Source organism: Rhinopithecus roxellana, chromosome 9, assembly GCF_007565055.1.
Source record: "Rhinopithecus roxellana isolate Shanxi Qingling chromosome 9, ASM756505v1, whole genome shotgun sequence".
Lineage (NCBI taxonomy): Eukaryota > Metazoa > Chordata > Mammalia > Primates > Cercopithecidae > Rhinopithecus > Rhinopithecus roxellana.
The window spans coordinates 91669685-91684695 of NC_044557.1; the positions used below are offsets into that span (position 1 = coordinate 91669685).

Sequence of the window (15011 nt, forward strand, 5' to 3'; positions counted from 1 at the left end):
AATAATTCCTTTGCAATTCCAGAAACAAGGGGTGAATTGGATCTTTTTCTTTAATGCGGTTTGACATGGGTGATCCTATATAAAAGCTTGCAAGTAACATATATATGTATATGTATATGTGTGTGTGTATATGTATGTATACTTTTTAACATAAGTAGATCAAGTGAAAATATATCTCAAGAGGACATTTAGACAGATTATTGAAAAACTTGTTCTTACTTTCTCAAAAGCATGCACACACTCTCACCCCCCCACCCCACCCAAAGAACTTAAATGTGTGAGCTGAGTGAAAACTATCTTGCGTGGGTATCAGACAGTATAGAAATATACTTCCCAGCACCATCCGCTCTGCTGCAATGGGGTCATTGCCCACTTTCGATGCCTCTCAATAAGCAATGCCTTTTGCATCAATCTCAGGTGCTACCAAGATTGTGCCAGTGGAGGCTGGGCCCCCTGAAACAGGAGCTACAAATTCTGAGACCACTTCGGCAGACCTGGTGCCTCGGAGAGGCTACCAGGAATACGCCATTCAGCAGACACCTTATGAGCAACCAATGAAGTCAAGCAGGTAAAGTGTTTTGTTCTGTAACTTTAGCCAGAGGTTGGAAGTGAGTGAACTCCACAGAGTGCAGGAAGGATCAGCATGCTTGTTCGTTTGGATCTGCTTATAAACTTGTTTATAAAAGATACTGACTCTTTGATTCAGCGGTAGAATTACCCCTCCATTGCAGCCCTCAGTGTGCTAGCAGAGCTTCCAGTGTGTTACAGAGTAGCGTGCTTTTAGAACTGAGCACCAATTGGCTTAAGCCAGAGCATTTTATTTAAAGCAAACCTATTTTTTACCTTAATAAAAAGAAATAGAAACATAACTTTAGTAAAGTTTTAGATATTTATAGCTTCACATATTACAATTTAGAAAAATCTTTATTTCCTTCCTACTTTCAAAAGTAACACAAGTGTGTTGCAGAAGGCTCACATATCCCATATAATGTGGCGTTAAAGTAACCTAGAGTTACTCTTTCTAGTGGTAGTTTAGTTCATGTGCTTCTATAAGTTTTTTGAAATATACTAACATATATTGGTTTAATTTTGTTGCTTTTTGCAAATACTAAATACCAAAAGTACTGTTTAAAACTTTTTAAAAAAGCTTACTACACCTTGAAAGTCTTTCATTTTTAGTACACAGTTTAAAAAGCTGTGTTTGCTGTTATGTGGATGTATTTTAGTTTATATGGCCAGTTTTTCCTATTACAGACAAAGCAATGATTAACGTTTTGGTGCATACATCTTTCCATACTTCAAGACTTCCTGTGGAATCAATTGCTAGAGTTCAAACTGCTACAGCAATGGATATGAGTACCTAGTGCTTAACTGACATTAAAAACTGTCTTCTAGATACACTGGATCGGTTGACCACCCTTAGCAAACCAGTGTGTTTCTCTACACTCTCCCCAAGTTGTCTGTCTTTAGCCTGTACCTTCTGAAGTCAGTTAACAAACTCTGATCCCCAGAGGTCTGAAAACATTTCTCCCAACTAGAAGGAAAGACAAAGAAAATGCCTGTTGCCAGTGGTTTTCCTCTGTTTCCGGAAGAAGAGAAATGGGGTGTTTTTGAGTAGAACATAAGCTTTAGAATGAAATAGACCTAGGCTGGCTGTAGACTATTCTGTGTAAGTTCAGCTCAGCAAATTGAGCACCTCTGATGTGCTGGGCACTAGTGATATGACAAAGAATCAGACAGATGCAGCCCCTGCCCTCATGAAGCTTATACTCCATTGTAACTTGACACAGGTTACTTTGCATCTAACATTTGTTGCACAATTTTAAGACTGTCTAATAGAATTTTAGTTTAATAGTGAGAATAAGAGATAAAATATGCAAAGTGCCTGGCACATGTAATGCTCTCATTAAATTAATTATTATATCATGTGGGATGCTTCATTAATTTGTAGCCTCAGTCCTCTCTATTCTTGTAAATGTGAACAACTGAATTTATTGATGAAGTTGTAAAAACACTCATTCCTTTGGTGAATTCGTAATAGAATTAAGTCTCTAAAATCATTCTGTGTTTTAAGTCAGGTTGATTTGTAGCCTTAATTAATTATCTTCACAATATTTCAAGGTCTGTTGGGGAGGGGTTCAGCTAAATGTTAATCTAGTTACAGGTAAATACACTGCATATTTAATCAACAGATCTAGGCTATATTTTTGTTGTCATGCATTCTATTAATATTTTATTGTACAAATTATAACATAACTATGAAAGAGATGTTTTTGCATAAGGATTTTACTTGGTAAAATACAGGTTAAAAACTTTTAGGCTATATAATTCTTCTCTCATAACAAATGATACAGAGTTATTATATAACAAATTTTGGAAGTTCAGAAAACTGAGGGAAAATAGTCATTTATGATTTTATTACCCAAAGATAATCACTTATTATTTTAAATGTGTTTCCTCCCAGCCTTTTTTTCAGCATGTACATTTTATAAAATTGAGTTTATATTTTATATGCGGTTTTGTATCTCACTTTTTAAAAGTCTTTTTTTTTTTTTTCCTGAGACAGAGTCTCACTCTGTTACCCAGGCTGGAGTGCAGTGGCACAATCTTGGCTCACTGCAGCCTCTGCCTCCCAGGTTCAAACGATTCTCTTGCCCGTTCTCTTGCCTCAGCCTCCTGAGTAGCTGGGAATACAGGTGTGCACCACCATGGCCAGCTTTTTTTTTGGATTTGCAGTAGAGATGGGGTTTCACTATGTTGGCCAGGCTGGTCTTGAACTCTTGACTTCAAGTTAGCCACCCGCCTTGGCCTCCCTAAATGCTGGGATCACAGGCGTGATCCACTGTGCCCGGCTGTCACTTTTAAAAACTTAATCACATTACATTTATATGCGTTTGTTACTCAAATTAATCACAAACATTTTGCTTTATAGCAACAAGGCATAACTTCATAAGGATATAGTGTAATCAGCTCAACTGTTGACAGTAGAGCCAACAAGATCTTTTAAAAATGCTCATCTGATTGTTACCCTTTTGGGCTTTGCCTTGCTCTTAGGGGTACAGGGGACTTCCAAGACTAGCCCTGCCACCTCTAAGCCTTGTCCACCTGCTGTGGTTCCCCAGTACTCTTGCTCCTGCCGTCTGCTCCAGCCATCTGGGCCTCTTTTCACTTCCTTAGTCTCTTCTTGCAGGCACCCCTTCCTCTTCCTGAATGCCTTTCCTCCCTCTTTCTTAGTTAATGCTTATCTGTCCTTCAGCTTTCTGCTCAAATGTCTTGTCCTCAGGGAGGCCTTCCCTGTCGCTAGACCAAGTCAATGTACCCTGACTGGACTCTCAGCGTGTCTGGCCCTTATCCTTCTCACAGGGAGCCTGATGGTCCTTGTCTGCTTACTTTTATATTTGTTATGTAGGCTGGCCTATGGCACTTTCTGGAAGTGAGTTCCAGAGAGCAGGGCTGTGCTTGTTTTCGTTCCCTTTTGTATCCTGAGTACCTGGAACACTTTTTAAAGGGAATGAATAAGTGAAGAAAGATAAACATGCAAACAAACTAGTTCCCTATGTTGGTACCTTCAAACAGCTTCCCATTCTTAACTATTGTGGAAAATGAGCCATGAGCACCATCATCTGAAATTTGTATTCTTTCTTTTGGATAAATTCCCAGAAGTGGAATAACTGAATTAAGGAGTATGGCCTTTTAAAGTTCTGCTGGATTTCTTTGTAAAAGCAGTGGTGAGAGTACCTCTCTGAGGAGGCAGCATTTGGAGTAAAGTGACTTCATAGAACTCGCATGGACATCGAAGCTCTGGCATCGGTTCACTGTCACAGTCAATGACTTGGACTTAAGAGTCAGATGGAGGCTGTGTAGCATCCTCATCAGATTCACTATCCTCGAGGGGAACCGGGGCATTAAGGGCCTTACCAGGTATTTGCCTAATAATACAAAAAATCAGAGCAAAAGATTCTCCTGTGACCATTTAGATCTTGCAGTAGAAGAGAAAATATGCAAAGTCTTGATTTATTTATTTAATTAATGTTATGAATCCAGGGTTTCTTTCTTTGGCATTCTTTGTGCCAATAATATGTATCACCTTCTGGATATCTTTGTCATTTGAGAAAGATCCAAATTACTTTCCTTAAATTAGCCTTGGGCTTAGCATGCAGGCATACTAGTAACTTCCGAATTTAAATATTGTAATTACATCATATGAATTAGCCTCTGGTATTTATGGACTGCAATCCATTTAAATATTTTAAATTTAAAGACAAGGCCACCTGTGTTGATCAGACACAGTTGTTTGGATAGTTTTATAACTATAGACTTTACAGTGAGAGTGGGTTCAGTTGAATGATACCTTGTTAATAGCACTACATGATTATTAGTATGTTTGAGGTCCTTTTTGGATAACCTGGACACATTGTCCAGAGAAAGCAGTTACAGCTGGAGAAGAAGCCTCATTTGCCTCCTTAGACTCATCTGTCAGTGCCTGTCCCTGGTTCCTATTGTGGTAATTTGGTGATTGCCATTTGCTGGTTTCAGAAACAAGGCTTGGCCATTCCAGCAGCAATGGAAACCCCACACAGGGAGCCTTCTTTGCAGCACAGTCACTCTGGGGCAGGTTCGCTGCGTGTCAGTGATTTCAGGCAGTAGAGAGGATGAGCATGCACGTGTAGGCTCTAGAGTCGGCGTCTTCCTAGATTCAAGTCCTGGCTTCACCACTTACCAATTGTACAACATGGGGCAAATACTCAGTTTTCTCATCTGTAAAATGAGTATAACAATACAGATGGGATTAAATACTTAGCATAGAGCTTATCATACTACACATACTCAATAATTATTAGCTGTTATTATTACCATCTCATTCAGCACACACATTGCTGTATTGAAAGAGAGAGAATTCATGAGGCAGGCGGACCATGCTTTTATTCTTCACCACATGCATAAAATCTGACACAGTATCTGAAACACATTGGCAGGTGTTAACAAATGGTGGCCATTTATGAATAAATGGAATACGAAGTTAATAAACAGCAACCCTATTTTCCCCATCTGAGTTCTAAACCAACCGTGATAGAGGGGGAGGAAGATGGAGAGCCACACGCCAGCTCTATGACTGACAGAGATGTGGAGGAGAACAGTGTGGTACAAGTCAGCAGGAGCCTCCTGTTACTGCCTGCAGAATGAGATAGACTTTCTCTCCCACCCGCAGTCCTGGATCACTCTGGCCAGGCTCACAGAGGCCTAGCTGGCTAAGTGCCCACTGTATCCCATGCTCACCCCAGTCAGGCACATCCTCACCAGAAATAGGCAGAGCTCAGCTCGTGACTTAGGTCCTGCTCTGAAGTCACCAATCAAACACATTGGTCCTCTTTTCTTGAGAGGAAGTAAGGATGTGGAGAAAGGCCACTAATGGGTGGCCCTCACATGGAAACTTGCAGAAAGAAAAGGAGTCACCCCCAACAGTTGGTTGAATGAATAGGCAAGTCTGGCTTTACCAGGCTATTGAAAAGATGGTTGCCTCCAGTCTTATGCAGCAGACTGAATTCATTCCTTTAAGACTAGTCCTGTTAAAATATCACAGAACCACCTAGGTCAGCTTGGAACACAGCTAATTATTGTTGTGCATGTAGTAGACGGCACACCTGTCCTTCCGCTTCCATCTTCCTTTTTTTGCTTCCCTCTTTCCTTTTCTTGAAGCCCCAGTCCAGACAGACATCTCTTCCTCAAGTTTTCTCAGCTACCCTAATCCAGGTTAGAGGTCTTTTTCCTTTTTTGCTGTGTGCGTATTCCTATCAATACATACCACGCTGTCATGCAAACATTTGCCAACCTGTCCTCCCTCCCACAAGACTATGAGCTCCTGAAGGAGCCCTCTGATCCTGTTTGTTGAGTGAATGAATGCACCCATCCAGTGTCTGTCTAGTTTCGTTCACTTTTCAGCCTTTAGTGTTTGGTTCATAACAAGGATGTAGAGTTCATGAGGAACATCCAAGGTCTCCAGATGTAACCATACTGTCATCTGTTTCTAGGCTAGGTCCCACTCAGCTCAAAATCTTCACTTGTGAATACTGCAACAAGGTCTTCAAGTTCAAGCACTCGCTGCAGGCCCACCTGAGGATCCACACCAATGAAAAGCCGTACAAGTGCCCCCAGTGCAGCTACGCCAGTGCCATCAAGGCCAACCTCAACGTGCACCTGCGCAAGCACACCGGTGAGAAGTTCGCCTGCGACTATTGCTCGTTCACCTGCCTGAGCAAGGGCCACCTCAAGGTGCACATCGAGCGGGTGCACAAGAAGATCAAGCAGCACTGCCGCTTCTGCAAGAAGAAGTACTCTGACGTCAAGAACCTCATCAAGCACATCCGAGATGCACATGACCCGCAGGACAAGAAGGTCAAGGAGGCCTTGGACGAGCTCTGCCTGATGACGAGGGAGGGCAAGCGGCAGCTGCTCTATGACTGCCACATCTGTGAGCGGAAGTTTAAGAATGAGCTGGACCGCGACCGCCACATGCTGGTCCATGGAGACAAGTGGCCTTTTGCCTGTGAGCTCTGTGGCCATGGGGCCACCAAGTACCAGGCGCTGGAACTGCATGTCAGGAAGCACCCCTTTGTGTATGTCTGTGCCGTCTGCCGCAAGAAGTTCGTCAGCTCCATCAGGCTGCGCTCCCACATCAAAGAGGTGCACGGGGCTGCCCAAGAGGCCTTGGTCTTCACCAGTTCCATCAACCAGAGCTTCTGCCTCCTGGAGCCTGGTGGGGACATCCAGCAAGAAGCTCTGGGGGACCAGCTGCAGCTAGTGGAAGAGGAGTTTGCCCTCCAGGGCATGAATGCACTCAAGGAAGAGGCCTGTCCTGGGGACACTCAGCCGGAGGAGGACCGGAAGGAGCCGGAGGCCCCTGGGGAAGTGCCTGCCCCAGCCATTCACCTGGCCTGCCCACAGGCCGAAAGTACAGCCCTGCCACCCTGTGAGCTGGAAACCACTGTGGTCTCCTCCTCAGACCTGCATTCTCCAGAGGTGGTTTCAGATGATTTTTTGTTGAAAAATGATAGCTCCTCTGCCGAGGCTCATGCTGCTCCTGAGAAGTCCCCAGACACACAGCACACAAGCTCAGTCCAGACGCAAGGTGAAGTGATCACACTACTGCTATCCAAGGCCCAGGGTGCTGGGTCAGACCAGGAGAGCCAGGGCGCCCAGAGCTCCCCAGGGGAAGGGCAGAACATGGCTGCGCTTTCAGCTGGTGACTCAGATCCCAGCAGGTGTCTCAGGTCAAACCCAGCCGAGGCCTCAGACCTCCTCCCTCCAGCAGCTGGTGGTAGGGACACTGTCACACATCAGCCTGACTCTTGCAAAGCTGCCCCTGAGCACCGGTCAGGCATCACCGCATTCATGAAGGTCCTGAACAGTTTACAGAAGAAGCAAATGAACACCAGCTTGTGCGAGCGGATCCGGAAGGTTTATGGAGACCTGGAGTGTGAATACTGTGGTAAGGAAAGGCAGCGCCGGTGCGTGGCCCTGTCCACTCCCATCACGCTGTGGTCACCTCGCATTTGATTTGAGCTCACATCTGTTTGCAAAGAACACCTTCTAAGTGAGCCACCCTCCTCCACTGTAGATAGGAACGGTGACCGCTGTGTGGCAGTTAGCGCTTGGAGTCTTATGGAGGCGGCCGGGATGGTCCCACAGTTGACCGTGTTGACCTGGTCAGGTGTGTGTGCTGAGGGTTACCCATGACCTCTACCAGAACTCTAACTAAGAAGAATCTTTCTTCTGGCACATGACAAGTTTAAAGTTGAGCTTTAAATTGTGGCCAACTACTAGATCAGCCAAGAGAGGTTACAAAAGTTACAAAAGTGGCTGCAGCTCTCTGTAGGGAGGTCCCAAATAACACCCTGCAACTCACAATGAAAGCATGGCTCTTGGAACTCCTGGGGAGCTGGCGGTGCAGGATATCGAAAATCCAGCTCCAGACCTGCTGTCCCAGGAGGGCCAGTAGAACTTAGAGACTAGCAGATTTATGCATGTACATCATGGTATTTGGTGCCATAACTGGTTCTCAGTAAACACTGACTTCCTCCTCTGCTGGCCCTGACATCATGCAAAAAATAGTAGCACCCTTAATATTTGCAACCTCCCACCTTTGAAAAGTAATTTTCAGGCAGAAATGTGGTGAAAAGTATGAAGGGCGACCCGGACAAGTGCAAGAGGGAGATAAATATGGTAGATACAAAATAATAATAATTTAAAAAATTCAAAATCAGTCAAAAAAAAAGCTTCCTTGTTCTCATGTGAAAATATTTTTTTAGGCAAACTTTTTTGGTACCAAGTGCATTTTGATATGCATGTCCGCACCCACACCCGGGAACATCTGTATTATTGCTCCCAGTGTCATTATTCTTCCATCACCAAAAACTGCCTTAAACGCCACGTAATTCAGAAACACAGTAACATCTTGCTGAAGTGTCCCACTGACGGCTGTGACTACTCGACTCCAGATAAATATAAGCTACAGGCACATCTTAAAGTTCACACAGCGCTGGTAAGTAGCAAGCCCAAGCGGCAGCCCCATCTCCCCTGGGTGCTCATTGCTTTCTCAAGTTTATGCAAGTTTATTTCTCAAGTCGGTGTCCCCGCTATAGGTCAGCCCTGAAAACAGAGAGAGGTCCTTCTCCTTACACAGCTGTGTGCGTGACAGAGGCTTCCCAGGTTCTTTTTAACAGCAAGAGTCTCTAATATGTTGGAAAAAGAGATTAGATGGAACAAATTGTTTCCTGTGCAAATTTTTTTAGCATCAGATAAAGTCTACAGAAGAAATATCTATAGAGTAGAAGTATAGTCAGAATTTCTTAAATGACATTTTAAGGAATAATTAATAGCAGAGATAACAGTAATAGCTACTACTGAATGTGGTTGAGAGGTTGAATTAGATAATGCTGTAAAGTGATGAGAACAATATTTGGTTCATAGTAGATGTTGATGACCACTATTGTCACAGTTTTGTGTTACTTTAGTCTCTGAGAGAGAATGTCTTTGAAGCACGTTTATTTTAAAAAAGTGATATGTTAATTCAAGATGCTGTTAGTATTCATGAAGGTAAATTTCTTTAGGGCTTTGGTGGAGGATCTCGTAACACAATGAATGAATGTTTATTTTTGCAAATTCTAATCTAACTCAAGAGTCTGACACCTGAGAGTGATTTGAGACTTAAAGTCATAAAGGAAGCACATCTGGCCCCAGGTGTGGTTCTGTTTTAATTGAATGCCTTTTTATGCTACAGACAGCAAAAAGTGAAGCTTCAGAAATTTGATGTGCTACCATGGTTTCCTGGCATAAAAATCATAGCAGTTTGTCACTAAGGGTCAAGTCAGGGTGTTTAGGTGTAGTGAGTAGGTCAGAGCATGGGCTTTGGAGTTGGACACCTGGATTCGAACACTGTCTATAGCACTCTCACAGGCCCTGTGGCCTTGGGCAAGTCACTTGTCTTTCCTGAGACCTATATGAAATAGCCTTCTGTATAAGATACGTATTTTTAAAATATCTATTTTATATACATCCACACACATATGCATATACACACACATACACAGATGTGTATGTACTTGTATTTATACACATGCTTATACACACCTACACACATACACTTACATGCACACACACACACACACATATGTACAGTACTCTAAAGAACTTGGCACAGTGCTTGTCATGTAGTTGACTGTGTACCCGCTATTGCATGTCACTTGGCACTTCTCAGTACACATCCTCTCTCCTTCCTTTTCTTTCTCTCTCTCTCTCTCTTTGAGTAGCATGTGAAGGCACGTTGTTTATAATTCTTCATGGAACTGCTGTTATGTAGATACTGCTTCCAGTACACTCTTATGGCTGGGAAAAGTGAGGTGGCAGAATTCATTAAAGTGATTTTGCTGGAAACTCATACGAAGTCAGGAGGGAGTGAAGCCAGTACGAGAACAAATTCTTGGGAGAAGCTTTTGAATATGGCAATAAAGACTAGGAAGCAGACTGCTGGGTTTTCACCCTGGCTCCCCCGTTTACCACGTTGTTAGCCTTGGGATAGGTCATGTGACCTATTTGCCTCAGTTTACCCATCCTTGGGTGAGGATGAAGTGAGAGAATAGACGTAAATGTCTCAGAACAGTGCCTGGCATGGAGCAAGCACTGGGTGTCCTGGACTGTTACCATCATTGATTCTACTTCTGCTTTTGGAACTTGCTGCTCTGGATTTAGAGATTTTGAAACATAGGCTGAAAGAATGACAGGAAAAAGGAAGTTGTAAGTGAGCTTTACCACCTGGGACTGTATGTATTCTTCCACACCCAAATCTTGCCTGCCTGTTGTGAGGGACCCACGGTTCAGCCCAGAGATTTTCTTCCCCCAGCTGCTGATGCCTGGCCTCCTGGCCACGTCCCTGGGCCTCATGATCAGCGGGGGAGTGTCAGGAAGGTGCGCAGAGATCTTTGGCCCCAGTCTCATCTGCCTTCATTCTTCTTAATAAACCAGCATTTAAAGAGGTTTCTCTTTTCAACTTTCTATGGTTACGAATCTTCCTACTGAGAGGCTTATCTCTTCAGTGTGAACATGTAGGATGGCATCTGGGGAAATACATGTTGGGGGAAAGGGAAGGAACAGCTGCTGTCATTATCCTGTGGGTCAGCTCCTTGTGCAGTCTTAATTCTCATATTACTTCTAGGAGTTGGAGTATTTCCTCCACGGGGCAGATTAGGGGCCTGGCATTACAGAGTCATTTGATAATTTGCTCATGGCTGTGCCATTGGTAAGGGACAGAGACTAGAAGTTAATTCTAGATCCTTGAGGAATCACCATACTGTTACTGAGTATATACCCAAAGGATTATAAATCACGCTGCTATAAAGACACATGCACACGTATATTTATTGCGGCACTATTCACAATAGCAAAGACTTGGAATCAACCCAAGTGTCCGTCAGTGACAGATTGGATTAAGAAAATATGGCACATATACACCATGGAATACTATGCAGCCATAAAAAAAGGATGAGTTCGTGTCCTTTGTAGGCACATGGATGCAGCTGGAAACCATCATTCTCAGCCAACTATCGCAAGAACAGAAAACCAAACACCGCATGTTCTCACTCATAGGTGGGAATTGAACAATGAGATCACTTGAACTCGGGAAGGGGAACATCACACACTGGGGCCTATTATGGGGAGGGGGGAGGGAGGAAGGATGGCATTGGGAGTTATACCTGATGTAAATGACGAGTTGATGGGTGCTGATGAGTTGATGGGTGCAGCATACCAACATGGCACAAGTATACATATGTAGCAAGCCTGCACGTTGTGCACATGTACCCTAGAACTTAAAGTATAATTAAAAAAAAAAAAAAAAAAAGAGAAGGGAAGATAAATAAATGTTTTCACTTAAAAAAGAAAGAAAAGAATTTAAGCCCACATTCTCACCACTGCCCGGGGCTGTCCATTTTGTTGTAGTTGGTCATTAACATCAACCACATGGTTCTTGGTAGGTCTCTTGGACACTTGTCCATCATCCCTAGGAATGTGGTTGAGGCAGATGTGCCATGAGGGCAGGGACTGTGTTGATTCTTTCTGTGCTGTTAAGTGGCAGTTGTGCTTTATGCTACGATAATAAAATTTCTATGCAACTAACTGCAAGAGAAGAGCAGTGTGCTGAATAAGGGGGTGTGACTCAGTTGACCTTGTAAAAAAGATATGCTGGCCTGCTTCTCATTAGCTCTCATGTTTTCTTAGAAGTTGTACATTTAACTTCAATCTTTTCCCTCACTGATATTTGCAGTTCTTCCAGCTGAGACACTTTTAAAGGTGAATGTGTTGCCACTGCTTCCAAAGCCAGCCAGCGCTGGCTGGAGGCCCACTCCCCTATGTGTCAGGCATTGAGATTTTCAAGTAAGACCTGGTTCCTGCCTTCAGGGTGCTCTTGGTTTTGTGAAGGGGGAGCTAAACAAGTAAAAAGTAATGGCAAAATGGCAACGTGAGAGGGGCAGTGACATCAATACAACAGGGTACTCCCCCCAAAAAACAATTTGCCTGGAAAGGACCTGGGAGGAAGGGTTCTGAGGGCTGTCTCGAGGAAGGGGTTCTGAAGTTATGAGTAGATTTGGGCCAGGAAAGAGAGTGAGGAGGAAATTCCCAGTAGAGTCAACAGCACAAACCAAGGGGAAGCTTTTTGTATTTACTCCAGGATGTTGAATTACTAAACATTTTCCATGAAGCAGGTGGACCATATTGCCAACATAGTAAGATAGCATGATTTATGAAAACAGGTTCCAGGATTTTTAGTTTAGACAACATTTGTCTTTTGAGCCTGCAAATTATTTTTGTAATGAAGCCAAGGGTACCAAGAAAATGCTGATGCAGTAAAAAAAAAAAAAAAAAAAAAAAAAGAAAAAGAAAAAAAATTCTGCTTTTCCTGAATGAAGACTCTTTTGATCTGATAATAAAATTGCTATCGCCAAGTGTTTTAAATAGAATTCTGTATTTTCAAGAACAGTTAAGGTGAATTTTTTTTGGTAACAGCTTTACTTTATCAAGATATATTTTACATAGCATACAGTTTGCTCATTAAAGTGTGAAATCAAATTTTTTTTTTTTTTTAGTATATTCACGGAGTTGTGCAACTATCACCACAGCTAATTTCAGAACTTTTTCATCATCCCATAAAGGAACCTGGTGCCCATCAGCTGCCATCCCTCGTTCCCCTCCCTGAGCCCTAGGCAGCCACTAATCTGCTTTCTATATCTGTGGATTTGCCTGTTCTTTCTTTCGTATGAAATTTCGTTCATTTCTTATGAAAGAAATAATAAAATATGTATATCCAATACAGTCTTTTGTGACCCATTTCTGTCACTTAATTCATCCATGGTTTCCTTTTTATAGCTGAATAATATTCCATTGCATGGATACACTGCATTTCATCAGTTGATGGCATTTTTTAGTGGTAATTTCACCAAGACAGTACCTCCCAACTACAGGGTGTTTTAAATCCACAGAATTCAGTCTAATTCTTTGTGAAATCGCCTAAGAAAGCATGGAGGTTAATTCTAGGAGGTTAGGTATTTACCTTTCCTTAAAAGGGTTTTCAAAAATTATGAAGTGTCAAAAATTATCCATGTTTTCGTCACCACCCACCAGTATTTAGCTGTGTCATTGTCACTGTTCTGACACTTGTACCGTCTTTGCTGCCGTGAAATGGATAAAACTGGGAATTTGGAATTATAGGACAGGACTCTGGCTCTGTGTCTGTGGACTGTGCAGACTGCTTGGTCTTTATTTCCCTTTACCTGAAAGTGGAGTGAAAAAATACTTCCCTGCTTTCTCTGGATGGTGGCGGTGCTCCAGTGGGATAGCATGACTGTGCTTTGTGATGTCAGAGTGCCTTATGGGTGTCCATGTGGTTGATCTTGGGACTGTGATCATGGCAGGGTGTAGCTGGGTCAGGAGAATGGTGCTGTTTTGATCAGGAAATGCACGGGACCTGGGACGAGACCTTGCACCAGTGTGGGCCTTGGTTTCCTTACCTGTGACCCTAGAGATGGAGGCAGGTATTGTAATTCTGGCTGCCTGGCCTTCTGCATTTGTTTCAGCATTTACTGCTTTCAGCACAGATTCCCATGAAGAGCAAAAACGAAGGAGATTAAAAGTAGCCATCTCCCCGACCTGCCCCTCAGATGGGCCCATATCCAAGTTCTTTCCAGTTGCACCAGGACTGTAGGATGATCTGGCTAAGTACCTGTTTCTGTGACTCTTACAACCATTTATTAGCCAAGGATAAACCTAATGATTGGAAAGAATGTGTACATTTAACGAAGTTTCTTCCCACTACCTCCTTCTTCCAGTTAGTAACTAGATGATGTCAACTTATAGTCAAAGATGTCTTGGCATTAAGGAAATACGGGGACCTAGTCAAGAGAGTGAGTCAGTGACATTTCTGGAGCAAATCCACTGTTTACAGAACTGTGCAAACTTTATGAAGGGGGCACTTGAGCAAACACAGTTTTGGTAGGATGAGAGGAGGCTTTAGGTTCTGATATGCCTGAGTTCAGACCCCATATCTGTCTCTGTCTCTGTGATTTGGGGCAAATCCTTAGCCTCCCCGACCCTCAGTTTTCTCATCTGTAAAAATGGAGATAAAAAGTACTTTTCTCTGCCTCTTTGGATTATGAGGACTGCATTAGAAAATATGTATTGTACAGAACACCCAAGTCAGCGTTCTCTCTCTCTCTCTCTCTCTCTCTCTCTCTCTCTCTCTCAAAACCAAAACAAAACAGCAACAACAAAAATCCATTAGAAGGTTATGAAATCAGTTTAGTGACTCACAGCTAGGATATCTTATAAATGAAACAGAATAAAATAAAATAGAACTTGTCAGCATTATTCACCTCTACCAAGTGTAAGTATTATTTTCAGAGGCGTTTGTTTCAGTGTTTAAATGTTTATCTGTTAGTGTGTGCATGAATGTGCTGCGTGGTGCTGTCAGATGGGTGACCCCTGTGGGTCTCCTTAAATACATATTTAGTGGCCTAAATCACATAATTCATGACCTCCTCAGTCAGAGTCACATGGTGATAATTGTTATGAATGAGATTCCTGAGCTCTTACCTCCACCATAATTTGAGGTGGGATCTGATAATCTGTTATTTAAAGTTCCTCCTGACACAAAAAGTGAAGGGGGCCAGCCCCTCCACACCTGTGGGTACTTCTCGTCAGGTGGAATGAGAGACTGAGAAAGAAATAAGACACAGAGACAAAGTATAGAGAAAGAGAAGTGGGCCCAGGGGACTGGCGCTCAGCGTGCAGAGGACCTGCACCGGCACCGCTGCCTGAGTTCCCTCAGTATTTATTAATTACTGTTTTCACTATCTCAGCAAGAGGAATGCAGCAGGAGAGCAGGGTGGTAGTGGGGAGAAGGTCAGCAAGAAAATATGTGAGCAAAGGAGTCTGTGTCACAAATAAGTCCAAGGGAAAGTACTATG

The 15011-nt window shown here is 43.0% G+C and overlaps 1 protein-coding gene across 2 annotated transcripts in view; it reads left to right on the top strand.

The window, feature by feature from the left end:
* The window catches only part of ZFAT (zinc finger and AT-hook domain containing), a 239570-nt gene that overhangs the window by 104981 nt on the left and 119578 nt on the right, over positions 1-15011 (top strand). For both annotated transcript variants that reach the window (XR_004059297.1, XM_010380280.2), the window contains exons 5-7: positions 418-568; positions 6030-7486; positions 8307-8539. Coding sequence is in view for 1 of the 2 variants with exons in the window: in XM_010380280.2 (XP_010378582.1) it covers positions 418-568; positions 6030-7486; positions 8307-8539 (1841 nt within the window). In the remaining variant the exon portion in view is untranslated. The remainder of the gene's footprint in view (positions 1-417; positions 569-6029; positions 7487-8306; positions 8540-15011) is intronic.